The 18,574-nt window shown below is 33.9% G+C and overlaps 1 protein-coding gene across 1 annotated transcript in view; it reads right to left on the reverse strand.

Moving 5' to 3' along the window:
• Nucleotides 1–18,574, reverse strand: part of mirr (iroquois-class homeodomain protein mirror) — a 58,384-nt gene that overhangs the window by 21,997 nt on the left and 17,813 nt on the right. The window contains exons 2-3 of the mRNA XM_023163067.2: nt 8,381–8,695; nt 1,512–1,621 (exon numbers count right to left, since the gene is read on the reverse strand). Of these exons, the coding sequence (XP_023018835.2) occupies nt 1,512–1,621; nt 8,381–8,695 (425 nt within the window). The remainder of the gene's footprint in view (nt 1–1,511; nt 1,622–8,380; nt 8,696–18,574) is intronic.

Raw genomic sequence — 18,574 nt, forward strand, 5'->3', positions numbered from 1 at the left:
ATTCTTCTATTTTTGAATTTCTCTTCTTTTTGCATTTTCATTTTTGACTTTGATTTCTTTTTTGCCTTTTCATCTCTATTTGTTTTAATTTTTTCTTTTCAATTGAGTGTTTTTTCTTTTTGTCCAATTTCTTTTTGCGTTCTTTGCGGTTTTTGTTACTTTTTTTTCTGTATTTTTTTTATTTATTTATATTTTTTATTTATTTGTTTATTTTATATTGTTTTTCTCCCATTTTCCAATCCATTCGTACATAACATAAATGACATTAAATTTTAGTAGTACTAATTTTGATAAGACGATCTTTTAGATAATTTGATTTCCTTTTTTTCCTGTTTTGCATTTTCATTTCTATATGTTTCAATTTTTTCTTTTTATTTGAGTGTTTTTTCTTTTTGGTAATTCCTTTTTGCGTTCAATGCGGTTTTTGTTACTTTTCTTCTGTATTTTTGTTATTTATTTATATTTTTTATTTATTTGTTTATTTTATATTGTTTTTCTCCCATTTTCCAATTCATTTGTACATAACATAAATGACATTCAATTTTAGTAGTACTAATTTTGATAAGACGATCTTTTAGATAATTTGATTTCCTTTTTTTCCTTTTTTGCATTTTCATTTCTATTTGTTTTAATTTTTTCTTTTTAATTGAGTGTTTTTTCTTTTTGTTAATTCCTTTTTGCGTTCTATGCGGTTTTTGTTACTTTTTTCTGTATTTTTTTATTTATCTATATTTTTTATTTATTTGTTTATTTTATATTGTTTTTCTCCCATTTTCCAATTCATTTGTACATAACATAAATGACATTCAATTTTAGTAGTACTAATTTTTATAAGACGATTTTTTAGATAATTTGATTTCCTTTTTTGCATTTTCATTTCTATTTGTTTTAATTTTTTCTTTTTAATTGAGTGTTTTTTCTTTTTGTTAATTCCTTTTTGCGTTCTATGCGGTTTTTGTTACTTTTTTTTCTGTATTTTTTCATTTATTTATATTTTTTATTTATTTGTTTATTTTATATTGTTTTTCTCCCATTTTCCAATCCATTTGTACATAACATAAATGACATTCAATTTTAGTAGTACAAATTTTGATAAGACGATATTTTAGATAATTTGTATTTGTTTCTTATTATATAATTCAGTTTCAAATTATAGAATTTGTGGTGGTAACTATTGAGTAAATGGTACCATTCTAAGGATTGTATTGTGGCTTAGTTGAACAACCATTTCAAACATGTGTCCATAAAATACAATAATCTTTTCAAAAGAGGGAAAGCTTTAGACATATATTCAGACTCCTAGACCCATAGTTACTGGCAAAACCCCCCTATCTCCCCTCCCTGTAATCCACTCACAGTATTCCGTATTCAAAGCCGATGTGACAAACTGTACTTTCGTCACCGAAAAAACAATCGAATCACTGCGCCGACCCGCACGTAGGATATTACTTTTTCTAGTAATTTATTGCGGGATAAGAGACACTTACGATATAATAACAAAGTGAACTCACCCATTAAATGGATATCCTGCGAAGGCCGTATCGTAGGGGTGATAAACGGAGGGGTAGGGCCATCCAGCTGCGCCGGCCGCTAAATTTTCTTTCAGGTCCAAACCGGCAGCCTGCAAAAAATATTGAGAAGATCTTTATTCATTCAGGATTACGAAAAACATACATCAATCAAAATACAATAAAATGCAATAACATAAAATGAAATAAAATACAATAACATACAATAAAACACAATACAATGAAATAAAAACAATGTAAATGAAACATCCACATTACAAAAAACGTATATGTGGCCTTTCAAGTATAATGTAAGCACTATAGAGGGCGGGAGGGGTTTTGCTGCGGTTATTTTTGAGGGCATGGGGGGCGGGGGGGTCCAGTTGGTGTTTGTTGGTCTAGTTTTACTGACCAGGGGGATAGGGGGTGAATAATTGTGAAGTATTTGCTTACATAATACTGTAAACGGCCCCAATGAATGAACCCATTAAAAATTACATTGGTCAAACAAGATACAAGACTTTTTTTAATGAGAAATGTGAAACACCGTTGGGAAATAATGAAAAAAATGTACATGAAACAAAATACTGAAAATTATGAAGAAAATAAACAAGGGGGCAAATGGTAGAAATAGGAAATAGAAGAGAATACAGTTGAAAAGAAGGTTTTCTCAGCATCACATTTATGAATAAGATTTGATTTTAACATACATAATTTGGTACTAGCACCACGGCTATTCTGTCGATTACCGACGACATTTGTGGAGCCATAGATGATGAGAATTTGAGGTGTTCAGTACTTCTGAATTATAGCAAAGCCTTTGACTCTATTGTTCACGAGATATTGTGTGACAAACTTGTCCACTTTGGTTTTTCTTAGGAAACTATCTGAAGAATCGTTCTCGAACAGTTGTTGTGGATGCTCCACCGGTAGCAAAAGAAATGCAACAGGGATCTATCCTCGGGTCCTTGTTATTTAGCTTGTATGTATGTTTGTGAAAAAATACAATAAACATCACTATGCAGATGACAGGCAGTTATATTTCTCTTTTTGTCGATCCCACATGTGTTCAGTCATAAACGAATAACGATCTTCTAGCGATCTCTGATATTTTCACAGCCAATAAGCTCAAGCTCAATTCTAATGAATCTGCAACACGTTTGGAAGAATGAATCAATTTTCTTATAACGTTCTCAGGCAGCTGTTTTCAAGTCGTATTTTGCTCAGCAACAGTATTCATGAACCATGAATTACGAGTATTCATTACTCGTAATTGTCTAAGTTTCTTGTTTTGTATCTGGAAATATGAATCTCAGCCATGCAAGAATCATGATGGTTTGAAGTTGAGAAGCTCAGAACACTGCATTAATTCATCAACAAACATAAAGTGCTGATATCTCGTCAATATTATTATTCACTGGAGAAACTTCCCAACAATTATCAGTTTCACTTTGAGTCATCTTCCATTTTCATTCGCTGCTTCTCATATAATGCATCCAAACATTGTAGACAACTATCCTGTGAGTTTCGATTTCTTACAATCAAAATCTTCAAAAAAACTTGAGACTAACTTAGCTGTCTAGTCTCTTGTCCGTTCCCGACCTTGGCAATACCAAAGAATTTTCTACAGCGGATGCATAAACTGATTTGCTGATCTTGTCATCACAGTAACTCTGTTACTTTGTTTTTTTTTGTTATCGTTGAGCGTATTGTTGTTGTAGAAGTAGAAGAAGATACTCCTCATTCACCTTGAAGCTGAGTTGCCAGTTTCATCGTACTTATTATCGTATTATCATTATCATCATTATTATTATTGATTGAACATGATAATTTTCGACCGAATTTCCTTTGTTTGTGAGTTCGACCAATTCTCACTGAAGTTATTGACCACAAGGTAATGTAAACAGTATACAAAGAAAATTAGAGTTCTCTTTCCTGTGACCCCTCAGACTTGTTCGGAATCAAAAAAACGAATGAATGGTCAATTCAATGCAAATTCTATTACACGTGTTAACCTATGACAATGTTCCGATTTGTTGTTGAATGCAATTCAATAAACACGGGTTAAAAGTCAAGAGTTTGTTACATTGTAATGAGTCGAATCAAATTACGTTGCTACATATTTTCATTCAAAAAATTGAACATTTCAAAAGCGGTACTGCGTGTTTACACTTATAATACTAACGTTTCGGTGACAATTGAGGCTCCTTCAATGTTACATTAATGAAACATTACTTGATACAGTAACGAAATCAATAAAAGTAATTAATTGCATGAGAAAAATGGTTTTGAATTTCTACTTCTCCATTTTCATACAAAAATGTGGTAATCTTCCAAAGAAAGGAAAAAAGCAAATAATTTCAAAAGAATAACTCTATACGGAGATTTGTAGGCATCCTTTGTATGATATCTGATTCGATTCCATAACGAACAGTTTCTCCGTGTGATTCAAAGTTGATGTGTCTGAAAGTAACTTTTTTGCATGATCTATACATATTTGTATAGAGTTGTATCCAAATGGAGAACTAAAACGCCAAAACCTTCTTACACAAAAATTATTCTCTGCTGAAAATAAACCCTTTCAATTTACTTCATTTCATGAAATGAGAATCTTCATGAATCAACATGAAAAAGAGTTGCTCCAAATGTACCATTTCAATTGTTACACATGTCTACGAATCAGCTTTAAATTCCATAAACTTCCGTGAGAAAAATTATTTTGGCAAGAACAAACTTGGTTGACCTCTTTGATGACATCAGAGCTCATGCATTTCTTTGGTATTCTTTCGAAGTGAATTTTCACCTAAATGAAACTAAATATAAATCCTCATGGTCAGGAAACAAAACGGTCATGAAAAGGTCCAATAATTATAGTTATCAACTTATTTGCATACACATTATTATTCCAAAAGATTCAGTTGGGAATATTTCTACTTTCTGGTCTACTAAAGTATTTGTTATGAATGATATTGAATGATACATCATTTGAAAATATTACTTTTGGCAGCGAAATTATGAATGCTATCAATTTCCAAATTGAATCACATAAAATGTATGTCGCGAAGAAAACTCTTTAGGAAGAAAGTATATGTGTAAGCAATTTTAGTGTCATTATTTCATAGCTACTGTCAATTATTACAATCGTAGACCAACGCTGTCTTCATGTTTACGAAATTACAAGAGTCTGAAGTAGAATGTATCTCTTTAATGAAACCTCTATGTTCATCTATAGTGCAAATATATATTGGGGAAGTGAAAAATTACTTGATTTTACTAATTTTTCACCAGTTTCAAGTGCCCTCAAGTGAATGGTTCAAACCTGAGAATTTTTTATTCATTCATCATTAAAGAATGTATTGTTCATTCAAAGTTACAGTTACTTGCATACGATTACTTCATATCAGTTCAATATTATTTACTCATCAAAATATTCAATAATTAACGTCGATAACCAACATTTTCTTCACTATTGAAGATTATGGAATGAAGAAATCTGTTAATGAAATTCATCATTAACAAATTTCACATTGAAAAAAGCTTTTTCTCATTGTAGATATTGGAGAGTCTGTTAAGTTCATATGCTGGCATTTTCCAGCTCAGTAAACTAGAATCGTTTTTGATATATTCAATAATTAACGTCGATAACCAACATTTTCTTCACTATTGAAGATTATGGAATGAAGAAATCTGTTAATGAAATTCATCATTAACAAATTTCACATTGAAAAAAGCTTTTTCTCATTGTAGATATTGGAGAGTCTGTTGAGTTCATATGCTGGCATTTTCCAGCTCAGTAAACTAGAATCGTTTTTGATATTTATGTCCTCAATTACAATTTCATATGAAAGTAAAAATGAGGCAAATTCTTCACCGCAACTCGAAATACAAGACCCCGCATCGCGTTACAAATAATCTATTGTGTGCGTCTTCATATGAAAGTTTCACTGAAGCAGACAACACATGTAAACATGAGAATCTGAAATTGCTTTATCCCACATAAAGTTACATAACATTACTTAACATTAGTTGTTGCGGTCGCTGCATTTGTCCTCTGAACCACTCAAAACTTTGTAGATTAGTTTCATACTCGTAATTGCTGAACTGAATTCTGTCGAAATGATTCCTAATGTTAGTGAGAAGGAACCAGGGATGTTATGTATTTTTTTCATATCTAAAGTCACTGATTGATACGTTTTTAAATATACGGGGTATGGTCTGAAAATGAAGGGAATTTTCAAATTTATGGGGTTTAGTGAGTACGCTTGTCATTTTTTTTTATTGACTTGGTCTTGCCACTGAAGTATGATACAATTTCCAGCAGGCTAAACGTGTGCTTAGCGATTTTCGTTCGTTGAAACAAATGGATCAAAAGCATAAAAAAATAAATAGAGCCTAACAAAGTTTGTGAACTGTTAGCAGACAAACTCATTTGAAATTTTCATTTAACTGCAACCCTGTCAATAATAATTTTGAGTTTACTTCGTTTTTAACGTTTGCTTCAGTTTAATTTTTATACAATTCACGGATCTAACTATAAATTTTGAAACTTCTTCCCAACATGCTGTACATATCATTTAATGAAATATACCTCGGACATCTCATAAAATATCCTGGCCTGTCAGATTTATTGTAGGGGTCATAACCACGATTAAACCGATAATCCATAATGAAGTTATAGAAACACGTCTCTATCCTGATTTATGGTCGGACAAATTCATTTTTGAATAATCTTGCGTGTATAAATATATACAAGTCTCTTTTAAGTCCAAGCTGCAGTCGACCATCGACAATGGCCACATTCATATTCATAAAGCCTTGTGCCACGTTATTAAATTTTAACTGTCATGTTGCTGGAGTGATATAGCCGAGCATACCACAGGATCCCATTCAGAGATCTTAATTATCACTTTTATGTGCTGAAGTGATGCCAAATTATCCGAATGTTCCGTTTAATTTACACGCGTTTCCAAAGTGTCTGCATTCGCTGGAATTTTGCCTGCTTGTCTCTTATATCGTTTTGGAATGAAATTTCAGCCAAATTTTTTGATAAGACGTGATTTATCTATCACAAAAACTGAACATGAATAGTTTTCACCCCAATCCAATTTTCAGTTTTAATAGTAATTCTTCCATCTGGCTTAATCGCCAGATATTAATTATTTTTGGCTTTACTGATGGAGTAAGTCCTTTCCCAAGTAGTAGTTTTGCATCAGAGGTAAGAATTTCAAATGACACATTTCCTCTATATGATTCTCCATTGCAATTTTCACTTTTTTGACAGTGGAAAGTGAAAATCTCCCTCCATTCATAAACTCATTCCTTCCGCGAAACAAATTATTGAATGGTTATACAACACACTGTCGAGAGGAAAATTGTAAGATGTAATCTTTTGAACTTTGTAACTTCAAACTTTGAGGACAACCCCGTTACAAAGAAAAACACATAATTACACTTTTCTGAAACTGACAGTAACTGTATTAGATAGTGTTAACAAGATACCATAACAAAAGGAAAACCTGATAAATTGGCAATAATTCACAATGCACGTGTTTATTTTCCTAATTAGCTTCATTAGCTGTGTTTCAAATAATAACCGTCTAATTATTGCGTCAATTATTCTTCTATCTACAATATGCGAATAATTTTTCTCCTTCTGTGTACTATTCAACAAATTTCAAATTATGATGATGACTAACAATTAATAAGTTGAGAGGAAATCGAATCAAATGTTTCAATGAGATGAAGCCTACAATATCCCGAAATGATTCAAAAAATACCCTGTATAAGTTCACTAATGAGCCTTGGATTGTAAATCTACCAGAAAACTATTGACTTGATGAAAACGATAGTTTGAAATAGAGCTTCTGAGAAAACAATATCAAAAAATATCAGTGAAGAAGCCGTTTTTTATATTTATAGATGTGAAACTTTTTCCACTTATTCAAAATAATAACACCTATAATTTGCATACTCAATAGCTATATGTCCACTTTCTTCTACTACGTATGATTATTTATTTAAAAACAGTTGTTTAACCCTCAATAAATACTGAAATTTGAATATTTCACAAGCAGAGTTGTTGAAATATTATTTTTTTCTTTCAATACAGTGAAGCCAAATTATTGCAGTTGATCGGTTGTCTGTCAAGTCGTTCTGACAAGTCTCTATTGCCTTTCCGAATTTATTTTATTTTGCAGAGAGGAAAGTCAATTGCTTTCCCAGTATATCTGAATGGTCAACACCCAAATATACAGTTCACGACAATCAGCATTTCTGGAAGTTCTGGTGACAAGAACCACAACATCTAGAAATGAAGCAAACACATCTCAAGTTTGTCTTGCCCAACTTGACATCGAGAAGGCGTCGAAAATCTATCCTGAACAGAGGCCAAAGCGAGCCATATAATTGAGGTTAAGAGATCTGTTCTTTTGAAGATTTTTCAAACCGCAAGCAACAAATAGTTTCTCTTCTATTTTATTGATATTACAACAAAAAGTCATGTAGTGGAGTTCCATACAAGGAAACCTTTCTTCATATTATTAGAGATATTTCGGGACAGTCATAGCTATTCCCCAAAAATTTTTTGAATCATGAAAGATGTATACCCTGACCTACCATGCTCAAAAATTAGGAGGTTGATTTTGAAAGTTTGAACCTTCGAAAGACGTATTCATGTATTTCTACCTTTCAGAGGGGTAACGGTTTTTATAATGATGTTTTAAACGTTGCCTCAAAAAATAAAAATATTTCTTTCATATGTTCTTCATTACGATTTTTGGATCGAGTTCACGTTTGACCTATATACTGTCACTAAAATCCTAACAGCGACATAAAATCCCCTAATTGAATATTCCAAAAAAAGCACTACTCACCGTCGACGTATAAAACGGCGCCTGATCAGCTCCAAGGGCGGGAAAATACGCCGCCATCCCTTCGGGATAGGGGGCGCTGTACATGGAAAGCGCGGGAAGTCCAGGAACACCTGCTCCTGCGAGCCTTTGATAACCTAATAGTTCGTATTGGCATGAGCAAACACTTTGACCTGTGATCGGATCGGTAAAAATGGGCCTTCCGGTGTCGCAACACCTCTGAGATGGAGTTGGGGGGCTGCCCGCTGGTGCTGAAGATGTAACTGCCATACTTGTTGGGGGAGAGGACGACTGACCAGGACCCGAAGATACTGCGCTCTGGAAAAAAAAAGTCGTCAGTTAAATGGCTAGAAAATGGGAATACAGGTTTGGTCAGGTTATGTTAGGTTATGTTAGCTCAGGTTAGGTTGGGTTAGGATAGATTAGTTAAGTTAGGTTAGTTCAGATTAGGTTAGGTTATGTTATGTTAGGTTAGGTTACTTTAGGTTACGTTGGGTTAGGTAAAGTTGAGTTGGGTTATGCTAGGTTAGGTTATATCTAGTTCACCTTAGGTTATGTTAGTTTAGGTTTGGTTAGGTTAGATTAGGTTTGAATTTGGTTTGAAGCAAGATATATTCAACAGAATCTATTAATTATGGAAAACAACATTCAAAGTATATTCTTCCAGCTTTTTATGCTGAAGTGAGTCTTTTGACAAGCCTCTTAGCCTAGACAGAAGTTGCATATTCATCAATATACTCCTACATTCAATAATGGTGAAATCAGCTCACCTCAAAGCTTCTCCATGAAGACAGAAAAAAATCAGTTGATTTCACAAAAGTGGTGGAAATATCAGAAATTTCATTGTCTGCAATAAAAAGGTGTTTTCATAACTAATTATCCCAATATGTAAGTTTCTTAAGGATATTCCAGTAGTATACTTCAAAGAACCTCCTTCAAGGCAACGCTGTATCTAGGATAACAAATTTATTTCTTTTATTCAATTGAATCCATGTAAGCAAAATCGATTCTAAAACCATTTCTTTCAACTGACTGTTTGGAATGTTGATTCCCAGTTTAACGCATGAGCGATGCAGTCTCTCTTGGAGGTTATTGTATGTATGTATTTGATGAAGAATCAAGTCATCAATCAGATGTATATATTGTAAAAAGAAAGAATTCCACATCAATTTAAGATGTTTCATTTATCTCGTTATTTCTCAAGTATAAATTACTTATGAGCAAGAAAATATTTTTTATGAGCAGGTTTGACTCAATCAACGAAATGAAGAGAAATCAAAGAGAAATTGAATATAGCATACCTCAAGGTACGGTTCTGGACCCCACGCTATTTACACTCAACTGTGAGAAATATTTGATTGAATTTGCCAACTGCGATTTTTGAAAGAACGAATATTATGCGTGAATCAAAGTGTAAAAAAGAAAATGATATTTTCAACATTTTGATTGATGATTATTATCATAGAAAAAACGAATTTTTGGCGGTTAAGTCACGATAAAGTGGGCATTTCATTTCTTTTTTCAGCAATTTGAGCATAGTTGACACCTTCACTGAATTGGTATAACACATTATTGATACAAACGTTTTGAAAAATACAAACTAATTCCTTTGGATACAGACACTTGAAAAAAAAAATTTCAGAATGTAATGAATAAAGTCGGTACTATAAAGGCAGCTCTGATACGGTATTCTTTCATGAACAAATCCTCTCTGGGTATATCCAAGCCCAACTGAAGTTTCAAATAAGAAAAGTTCCCTTGACTGACGATGAATCAGAAATCCCAGTATTGGAGCAAATATTCATTTCTCTCGAACAATAATTCCGCCACATAAATAATGAAAAATTCGTTTCGCAAATATATCTGAAAAAACAGAAATAACGCTACCTCTTCGTTCAAGTTCAACTTGAAAATCTGACATCAATTAACAAAAAAATCTTTGACGAAATCTCAGACAAGCTTCAGTCGTAGCAAGAATCCTGCTGATCCTAAATCATCGCATGTCATATTACCGGGAGTCAGTTTTTTCGAAGCCTTGTGAAATCGAAATAAGCGACTATCGTTCAGGGCATAGCCTTCTGTATAATCCTGCCATAAATCATGCGCCGTCATTGCTACCGTTTGATCTGAGGTTTGAATCGCTTTTCCATAGCTAAATTTATACGTGTATCATGAATTATAGCCGCTTTTAGGAACAACTTTTTCTGCGGTTTTCGAAAGCAGAAATCATTTCACGATGCGTGACTTGTGGGAAAACGGTGTAATGCATTCAGTGCAGGAGTTTTTTCTGGTTTTGGGTTTTTCTTCTGCTCCAGACCACTGTTGATGTTTTACGGTCCTTCTAGAGGTTATATTGGAGGAGTCATAACCTTGGCAGGACAGCATTTTGTGAGAATCACTTGACAATTTTGAAACTTGTACAGCCCTATTTGAGGAATTGAACAATAATAGGAGAATATACCTACGCTCATGATATATGATGTGAGATTTTCACTAAACAGGGTTACAAAAATGCTGTAGGTGTTTAACCATGCCTTCACAAGCTTCATTTTGTAATGTTATCCCGATTAATGCTAATCTCTACGAAAGTACCGCGTTATCTTTATGAAAAGATCAGCTTCCGCACCAATGTTCATCACCTGAACTTGAGATTCAAACATCATTTAGCCACTCCATTCTAGAAAACTCCATTATTTTGAGCTCCTTTTCATGTAATATATCTCGGCTGTATAATCGACTCCCTGACTCATTGAAGTCACAGTCGCTTGCAAAATTCAGAAATAAGCTGAAAGATGATTTACTTTTGAATGAATTTCTTCTACTAAATTTATTGTCTAGCTGTAAATAATGATCCACTTATACAGGCTGATTCACGGTGGATGGCACATTAGACGTTTCTGGTGAACCAGACAACGGATCACTTTGAAAATTTGATGGAGGGCATATTCGGACATTCTCTAGCCAACTAAAATATTTTCGACAATGCGGTGTTACCGCTTCTATTAGAAAGCAGTAGCAACTTTGATTTTTCAAATGGAACACTCTGTATATAATATTATTTTTGGCATCTCCAACAATTGCCCGACAACTTTTCTTGATATTTCCCTATACCTATCTGTTACCGTTTTCGAAATAAAAATTAATTTCAATTTTTTTCTTCGAAAATCATGACTTCTAAAAATGCCGATATCTTTTAGTTAAGAAGTACTATGATATCGAAATTTGGTTTGGAGTTAGGTGATACTTAGACACTTCCCACACGTCAGCCTAATCTCCGTTACTTCAATACAGGGTGGTAAAAAAATACAGTTTTTTCGTTTGCTTCAAAAAGTTGCTGAAATTTGATTATTTTAAATAGAACACCCTATATATTATTGAAAATTCGGAAAGCTGCTGAAATTTGCTTTCGTTCTATGTATATCATAACTATACCTAACTAGTCAAGTTTCGGACTTATGAACATTTATTTGTGAAAATGTCCCTTCAGAATGGTATTTCCATTCGGTATTTGGTAAGCAGGCCATGATTACTATTTGACAGTAGCGTTGTAACATTCTCCTAATAATATCGACATTTTCGTCACTTCAGAAGTTGCAAATACCTTCAAAACGATGGAACAAAATTATTCAAACGAAGTTCTTATGAATTTGGACAGTGTGACAAAATTATCAGCAGAACATGTAGAAAGTTCAATGAAATGTATCCGAATCTACCGCCAATGAACCTCAAGAAATTTATACGAATTCAGAACAATTTCAATATGTTTGGATAAACTTTAAAAAAGCACCAAGAAACTTGAAATTGGAAATATTGATATGAATAATTATAAAAAAGTAAAACAATCATGTGGAATATTTCAAAATACGTTCGAATCGCTGGCCGTTCACTTCCAAGCACTTTAAAATGCGGGTGTTGACTGCTTTCGTGGTGGCAGATCTGATTTCATTGGGATCCAAATCTTCAAATGTTTGGGCAATCCTTTCTAACAATTCATCTCTCGAACGCACGGGTATTTTATTAACTTTTTCTTTAAACATTCCCCACAAATAAAAATCTAATGGATTAAGATCGGGTGATCTCGCTGGCCAATTCCATGGTCCCAAGCGCCTCATCCACCGATCGTCAAATAGTCTATCCAGTTCTGCGCTCACTTCTCTTGTGCAATGTGCAGGAGCTCCGTCTAGTTGGTACCAACAGTTTCGATAATCTTCGAGTGGCAGATTATCCACGAAACTGTCTACAGTATTCTCCAAAATATTCAGGTAGCTTCTGGATGTTAATGACTCCTCGTATATCACGTACCTCAATTTGTTGTCCATCAACATGCAGAAGACATTAAAACTAAATTTTTCTTGAAATCCGGCTTCTTTTGTGACGTGAGGATTTTCACTGGACCAATAATGACGATTTTTTCTATTGAAAATCCCTTCTCTCGAAAATTTCGATTCATCAGTCCAAATAATTTTATTTAAAAAAAGTGGATTTTCTTGAATGCGTGTCAACAACATTTCACAAAATTCTACTCTCTGTTGAGGATCTTGAGGCTTCATTGCTTGAATTTTGGTGAATTTATAATCATGCATTTTATGTCTTCGCAAGATTCTTTGAACCGATGAATATTTTATACCCAAATCTTCTTCAGCACTTCTTATCGATGACTCGGGAAATGCGTGATAATATGCTAAGACATTAATCTGGTTGTCTTCGAAAGTTACGGGTCGAGGCAAGTTTCTTGGTGCTTTTAAAGTTGATCCAAATGCATTGAAATTGTTCTGAATTCGTATAAATTTCTTGAGGTTCATTGGCGGTAGATTCGGATACATTTCATCGAACTTTCTACATGTTCTGCTGATAATTTTGTCACACTGTCCAAAAATAGTAAACAAATTCATAAGAACTTCGTTTGAATAGTTTTGTTCCATCGTTTTGAAGGTATTTGCAACTTCTGAAGTGACGAAAATGTCGATATTATTAGGAGAATGTCACAACGCTACTGTCAAATAGTAATCATGGCCTGCTTACCAAATACCGAATGGAAATACCATTCTGAAGGGACATTTTCACAAATAAATGTTCATAAGTCCGAAACTTGACTAGTTAGGTATAGGTATGATATACATAGAAAGAAAGCAAATTTCAGCAGCTTTCCGAATTTTCAATAATATACAGGGTGTTCCATTTGAAATAATCAAATTTCAGCAACTTTTTCAAACAAACGAAAAAACTGTATTTTTTTACCACCCTGTATTGAAGTAACGGAGATTAGGCTGACGTGTGGGAAGTGTCCAAGTATCACCTAACTCCAAACCAAATTTCGATATCATAGTACTTCTTAACTAAAAGATATCGGCATTTTTAGAAGTCATGATTTTCGAAGAAAAAAATTGAAATTAATTTTTATTTCGAAAACGGTAACAGATAGGTATAGGGAAATATCAAGAAAAGTTGTCGGGCAATTGTTGGAGATTCCAAAACTAATATTATATACAGAGTGTTCCATTTGAAAAATCAAAGTTGCTACTGTTTTCTAATAGAAGCGGCAAAACCGCATTCTCGAAAATATTTTAGTTGGCTAGGGAATGTCCGAATATGCCCTCCATTAAATTTTCAAAGTGATCCGTTGTCTGGTTCACCAGAAACGTCTAATGTGCCATCCATCGTGAATCAGCCTGTATATGTGTGTATATGAATGCCTATGTGTATATACATGCAAATATTTGTTTCTAGGTGAAATAATTAGCCAACATTTTTCTGTTTCTTTACTAGTTTTCATTATCGTTTTGTAGGCCAATATTATTAGTTAACATTTTTCTATTTTTTTATTGTGTTCATTAAACGAAAGAAGGATAGGTGATAGCATGAGTGGTTAATAATGAATGAGCAACTATTATTATATTATTATTATTGTAATCATTATTCTTATTATTTCTAACTTACTTCTACGTTGTGACCAGTTCTACAGAAGCTATAGAATATGGAATTGATTGAAACAATCCTACGAGGCTCGCCAGGATTAAAAACAGCCAGCTTCCGTAAAAGGGAGAAAACTGTAAAGCATAACGCGAACTCGAGAAGCAGATTTATTTTTAATAATGGCGGACGAATAGTTGATCGCACCACTGCACATCTCTGGGGTAAATAAATAATGCTGTTATTACAGTTCAGCGAATTTCACTCCGAAATGCAACTACTGGCAACGGCAAAGCAGCAGCACGGGGTTTTCACCCCTAAGTGGATTAGCGTAAGGATGAAAACGCGGCCGACACATCAGCGTAATTTTAGATAATTTTACGTCTTCTCTCGTACAGTTGGGTAAGATGTTTGAGGGTAGATAATGATAGGTGTGAAGGGAGAATTGGGGTAGCTTCTGCTCGGCAATCGAGAAGGAATGTACTTTTGCTCGCACGCCCTTCACGCAAATTTTCGGGGTTATATGCGAATTAATTGAAATGCATGAGAAGCGAGGGGTATGGTGAAGTTCTCTTGAAGCTTCCGTATATATTTGCTGCGTTTTGTGAGGGTATAACTGCCCAACTACTGTTTTCAGGTAGAACTACGTTACTTTGATCTTCGCTTAGATAGGCGAACTTTCCTGAAGAAGACATTTCTACGTTATATCCACCTCATATTCACCAAGTAGATGAAGCGTCGAAAATTGGGACATGAGGGCATTTCCACCACTAGGTTAATGATATTGATGAGTATCACGTTGATAGTTTTACCTCTTTTAAGATAGTCAATGAAAATTATACCTCACACTCCATTGAAACATCTTCAACACTGTTTTTGCTCGAGTATGAGCAACCGCGGCACCCATCTTGCACACAGCTTTCTCGTGTCCAAATTTTCATATGATGTACGATATACAGTTCTTGGAATCGCCACCTCATTTACACCTTTTGGCAGCTCGTATGGCCTCATTTGAACTCTGCTACTGTTGTAACTGAAGGAGCAGACTCACCCAGAGTGGAATCCTGTTCAGCTTTTATATTGGTTGGGCTGTGACCTTTCAAATAAAAGTATTGACCACATAACGATTACCAATTTTCTCCATTTTCACAACTTCACCGGAAATTTTGGTTATTGATGGCTGCCAAACGAATACTAAACAACTAGTCCAGCTAGTTAAAAAAAATTTTTAATAAGGTGAACCGTTTTCGAAATAGAGGGCGGAGAGCACGCGGTCACAGCATCACTTCAGGTCAACCGGTGCCTCCGGTCGAAAACGCGTCATATATAGTTGATGAACTATCGATAAATCAATGATTATAAATATTTGTCAATTTTTATTAACTATTATATTATATTTTATCATTTTTTTCGTAACTTATCCACTTTTTATTCAGTATTAATTTATTTAACAACACTTACCTGCCCATGTATTTGCAGAATTGTTATTGAAAATATAGGAATTATATCTGAATTTTAACCTAATTAATATTCATAACTTCTTACATGATGAAAAAAAAACAAATAAATTATGAATTAATCTTTTTATTAAAAAATATCATTGAATACATTTATTTTTATTGAAAGTAAAGAAATGGAATAAAGGGTACAAAAACTTCAATTTATAATTTTAATCATCTTCTTCCTCTTCATCGTCGTCTTCTGGCTGCTGGTGAATTTCAAACTGGTCTTCATTATCGTCTTCAACGACATTTGTCTCAAGTTCTTCCATGATTTCGGGGTCAAAGGTTCCATCTTCGTTAATGTCGCTCTGATATGGTAGAGCATTGAGACAAGCTTGCCCATTACATTGGCCACAAGCTAAAGAACATCGCAAGCCCGCCTTCCTGCATCCGCATCGCGAACCACAACCACTCTTGCAGTTGCAGAAAATTGTATTTAGCAAATCTTCTGGAGCAGGTGGTAAAATTGTCATGATATGCTCCAGAAAATCGTTTCGCATTGCTCAACCCCATACCTGGGGTTCCAAATCATGTCCTAACCAAGTTTGAACTTGATAATATACACGGTTGAAATGTTGATGAGCAGCTGCACAGGTTTATTGAGTTTTGTAGACTTGACGTAATGCATATAACGAAGATGATCGAGACTTTTCACAGATTTCGGAGCATTATAGACTGCCAATAAGGTTTGAGTTTCACTCTCTAATAATCTCTGGACCGAACAATTTTCTTCCTCAAATGCTGCAGCTAGTTCATCAAAATTTGTCAGTTTCTCAAAAACTTTTAAAAATGATTTTTTTCCCTTTTTAAAAAGCGCAGAAGTTGTGTCACAGCCACTTAATGCGTGCAGAAATAAAATATGTTTTTTAGAATGAGGATAATTATCAAAACTTTTAGTGGAGTATATCTCCGTTTTTACATTACCTTTCCCAACTTTTTTAAAGAAAATTTCTTGTTCGTAAGACAGTGTACGCCCAATTAAAATGACAAGTAAATCAATATCTTGTCCTATTATAACTGCAGTTTTTTAAGACTTTGATTCTTCAATTGCAGTTTCAACAATAGGAACATCTGCATCTATATATGGCGCGTTTTCGACCGGAGGCAGCGGTTGACCTGAAGTGATGCTGTGACCACGCGCTCTCCGCCCTCTATTTCGAAAACGGTTCACCGTATAAAAAATTTTTTCAAACAAAATTTGTAGAGAATTTTGTATTCTACAATATTGATAATAAATACAATTAGCAAAAAACCCATAGGAAATGAGATATTTCCAAAAGAAGCGCAAAAAACCGATTTTTGTGATCTTTGACCTTGAAATTTAATAGTTGCTTACACCCTACCATATGTAGGCTTTGAGACAACTTTTAGGGTGTCAATATACAAGTATTTACAGACTTACAGTTGAGTATCTCGAATTCCGAGATTATTTCCTAATTTAAGCTTAAATGACTGGATTAAACGCAGCGTCTTCAAATTCTAAACATATGCTTTGAAGATTGTTTACTTCCTGACACAGTAATATTTTCCAAGCGTAGAACTTCTAGGATCACTTTCGTATTGCCTCGATAATGGTTCAAAGTTAGCAAAAGTCAAGTAATCCTTCAACGTCATATATCCATAGGTGAACAAAACAGTTTCATTATATGGATACTATCTCATGATGTCATCAACATGAACAAAGTGACACCATAGGGCGATAACGAAAGCTGCTGTTAGATATGAAATAATGAAATGGAAAAAATGCAGATCACAAATTTGTGACAATTTAAGTTCTTATTCAAAATGTAGGTGTAGTCTATTTTTTTATTTCCTGGTGGCCTATTGAAAGATCTCGCAGCAAAGTGTGAACAAATTTGAAATATATCTGCGAATGAGGAAGATGAGGACGAAAAAAGTGTTTGAAATTTTCTTCTTTTTACTGGTACTCTCCACTTCACCAAAACATAACTGATTTTTTTTTCTCTGAGTCTATGACATCCCCACGCACAGAGTTGAATTTCAATAGCCCTGTGTATTTGCTATTCAATATCGTCATTTTGGTATTTTACTCTATATTAGGGCCCCACGATGATAAATGTGTCAAACATGTGTTTCATTGTTGAATGTTTGTAAAAAATGTACATCCTGAATTTGAAGAAGAAAATATATCTGCTATAATATATTTACATCTTGATATCTGAAAAAGTCTCATTAATAATCACTATTTCATATCCTATTCTACACCATGTATGAGTTTATGTTTGCTCTAAATCCTCGAATATACCAATACATTGCTTTTATACACCCCATATTTGTCTGTCTGTCTGTTTTCCATTAATCAGCTATCGCCCCCATAAGAAGGACAACTCTCAGAAGTTGAGAAACTTCTTGGTGGCACTCTAGTACTAGCCCTGAGGTACCACATTGTCTGTCGAAGGCTATTAGGGCTTGTTTGCTGTCAGTGCAAATCGTTATGTTTGTGCCAGAGATTCCTTTCCTGTTTATTTCTTTTGTAGCGATTGAGATACCAGCTAGTTCTGTTTGGACCACAACCTTTTGATATATATATTATTGGGAAAAGATCATCTGTAGTTGTTTCCATGCTGTAAATGAATTTATCTTTTCTAAGTGTACAGAGTTTCTGAGAAAATGAGATTCATGTTCTGAAAAGCAGGCAACATAAATCCAATATGTTATTAGTTTCGTAAATACTGAAGAATTTTCTCTGGCAAATCCTTCGATAATAATTACTACTATTAAATTCGTTCATATTTCATTTCTTTTTCTTAAGACCTAGGTTGTA

The sequence above is a fragment of the Leptinotarsa decemlineata genome, unplaced genomic scaffold (genome assembly GCF_025532065.1).
Source record: "Leptinotarsa decemlineata unplaced genomic scaffold, Ldec_3_MD MMD2_tig00001719_RagTag_RagTag, whole genome shotgun sequence".
Classification (NCBI taxonomy): Eukaryota; Metazoa; Arthropoda; class Insecta; order Coleoptera; family Chrysomelidae; genus Leptinotarsa; species Leptinotarsa decemlineata.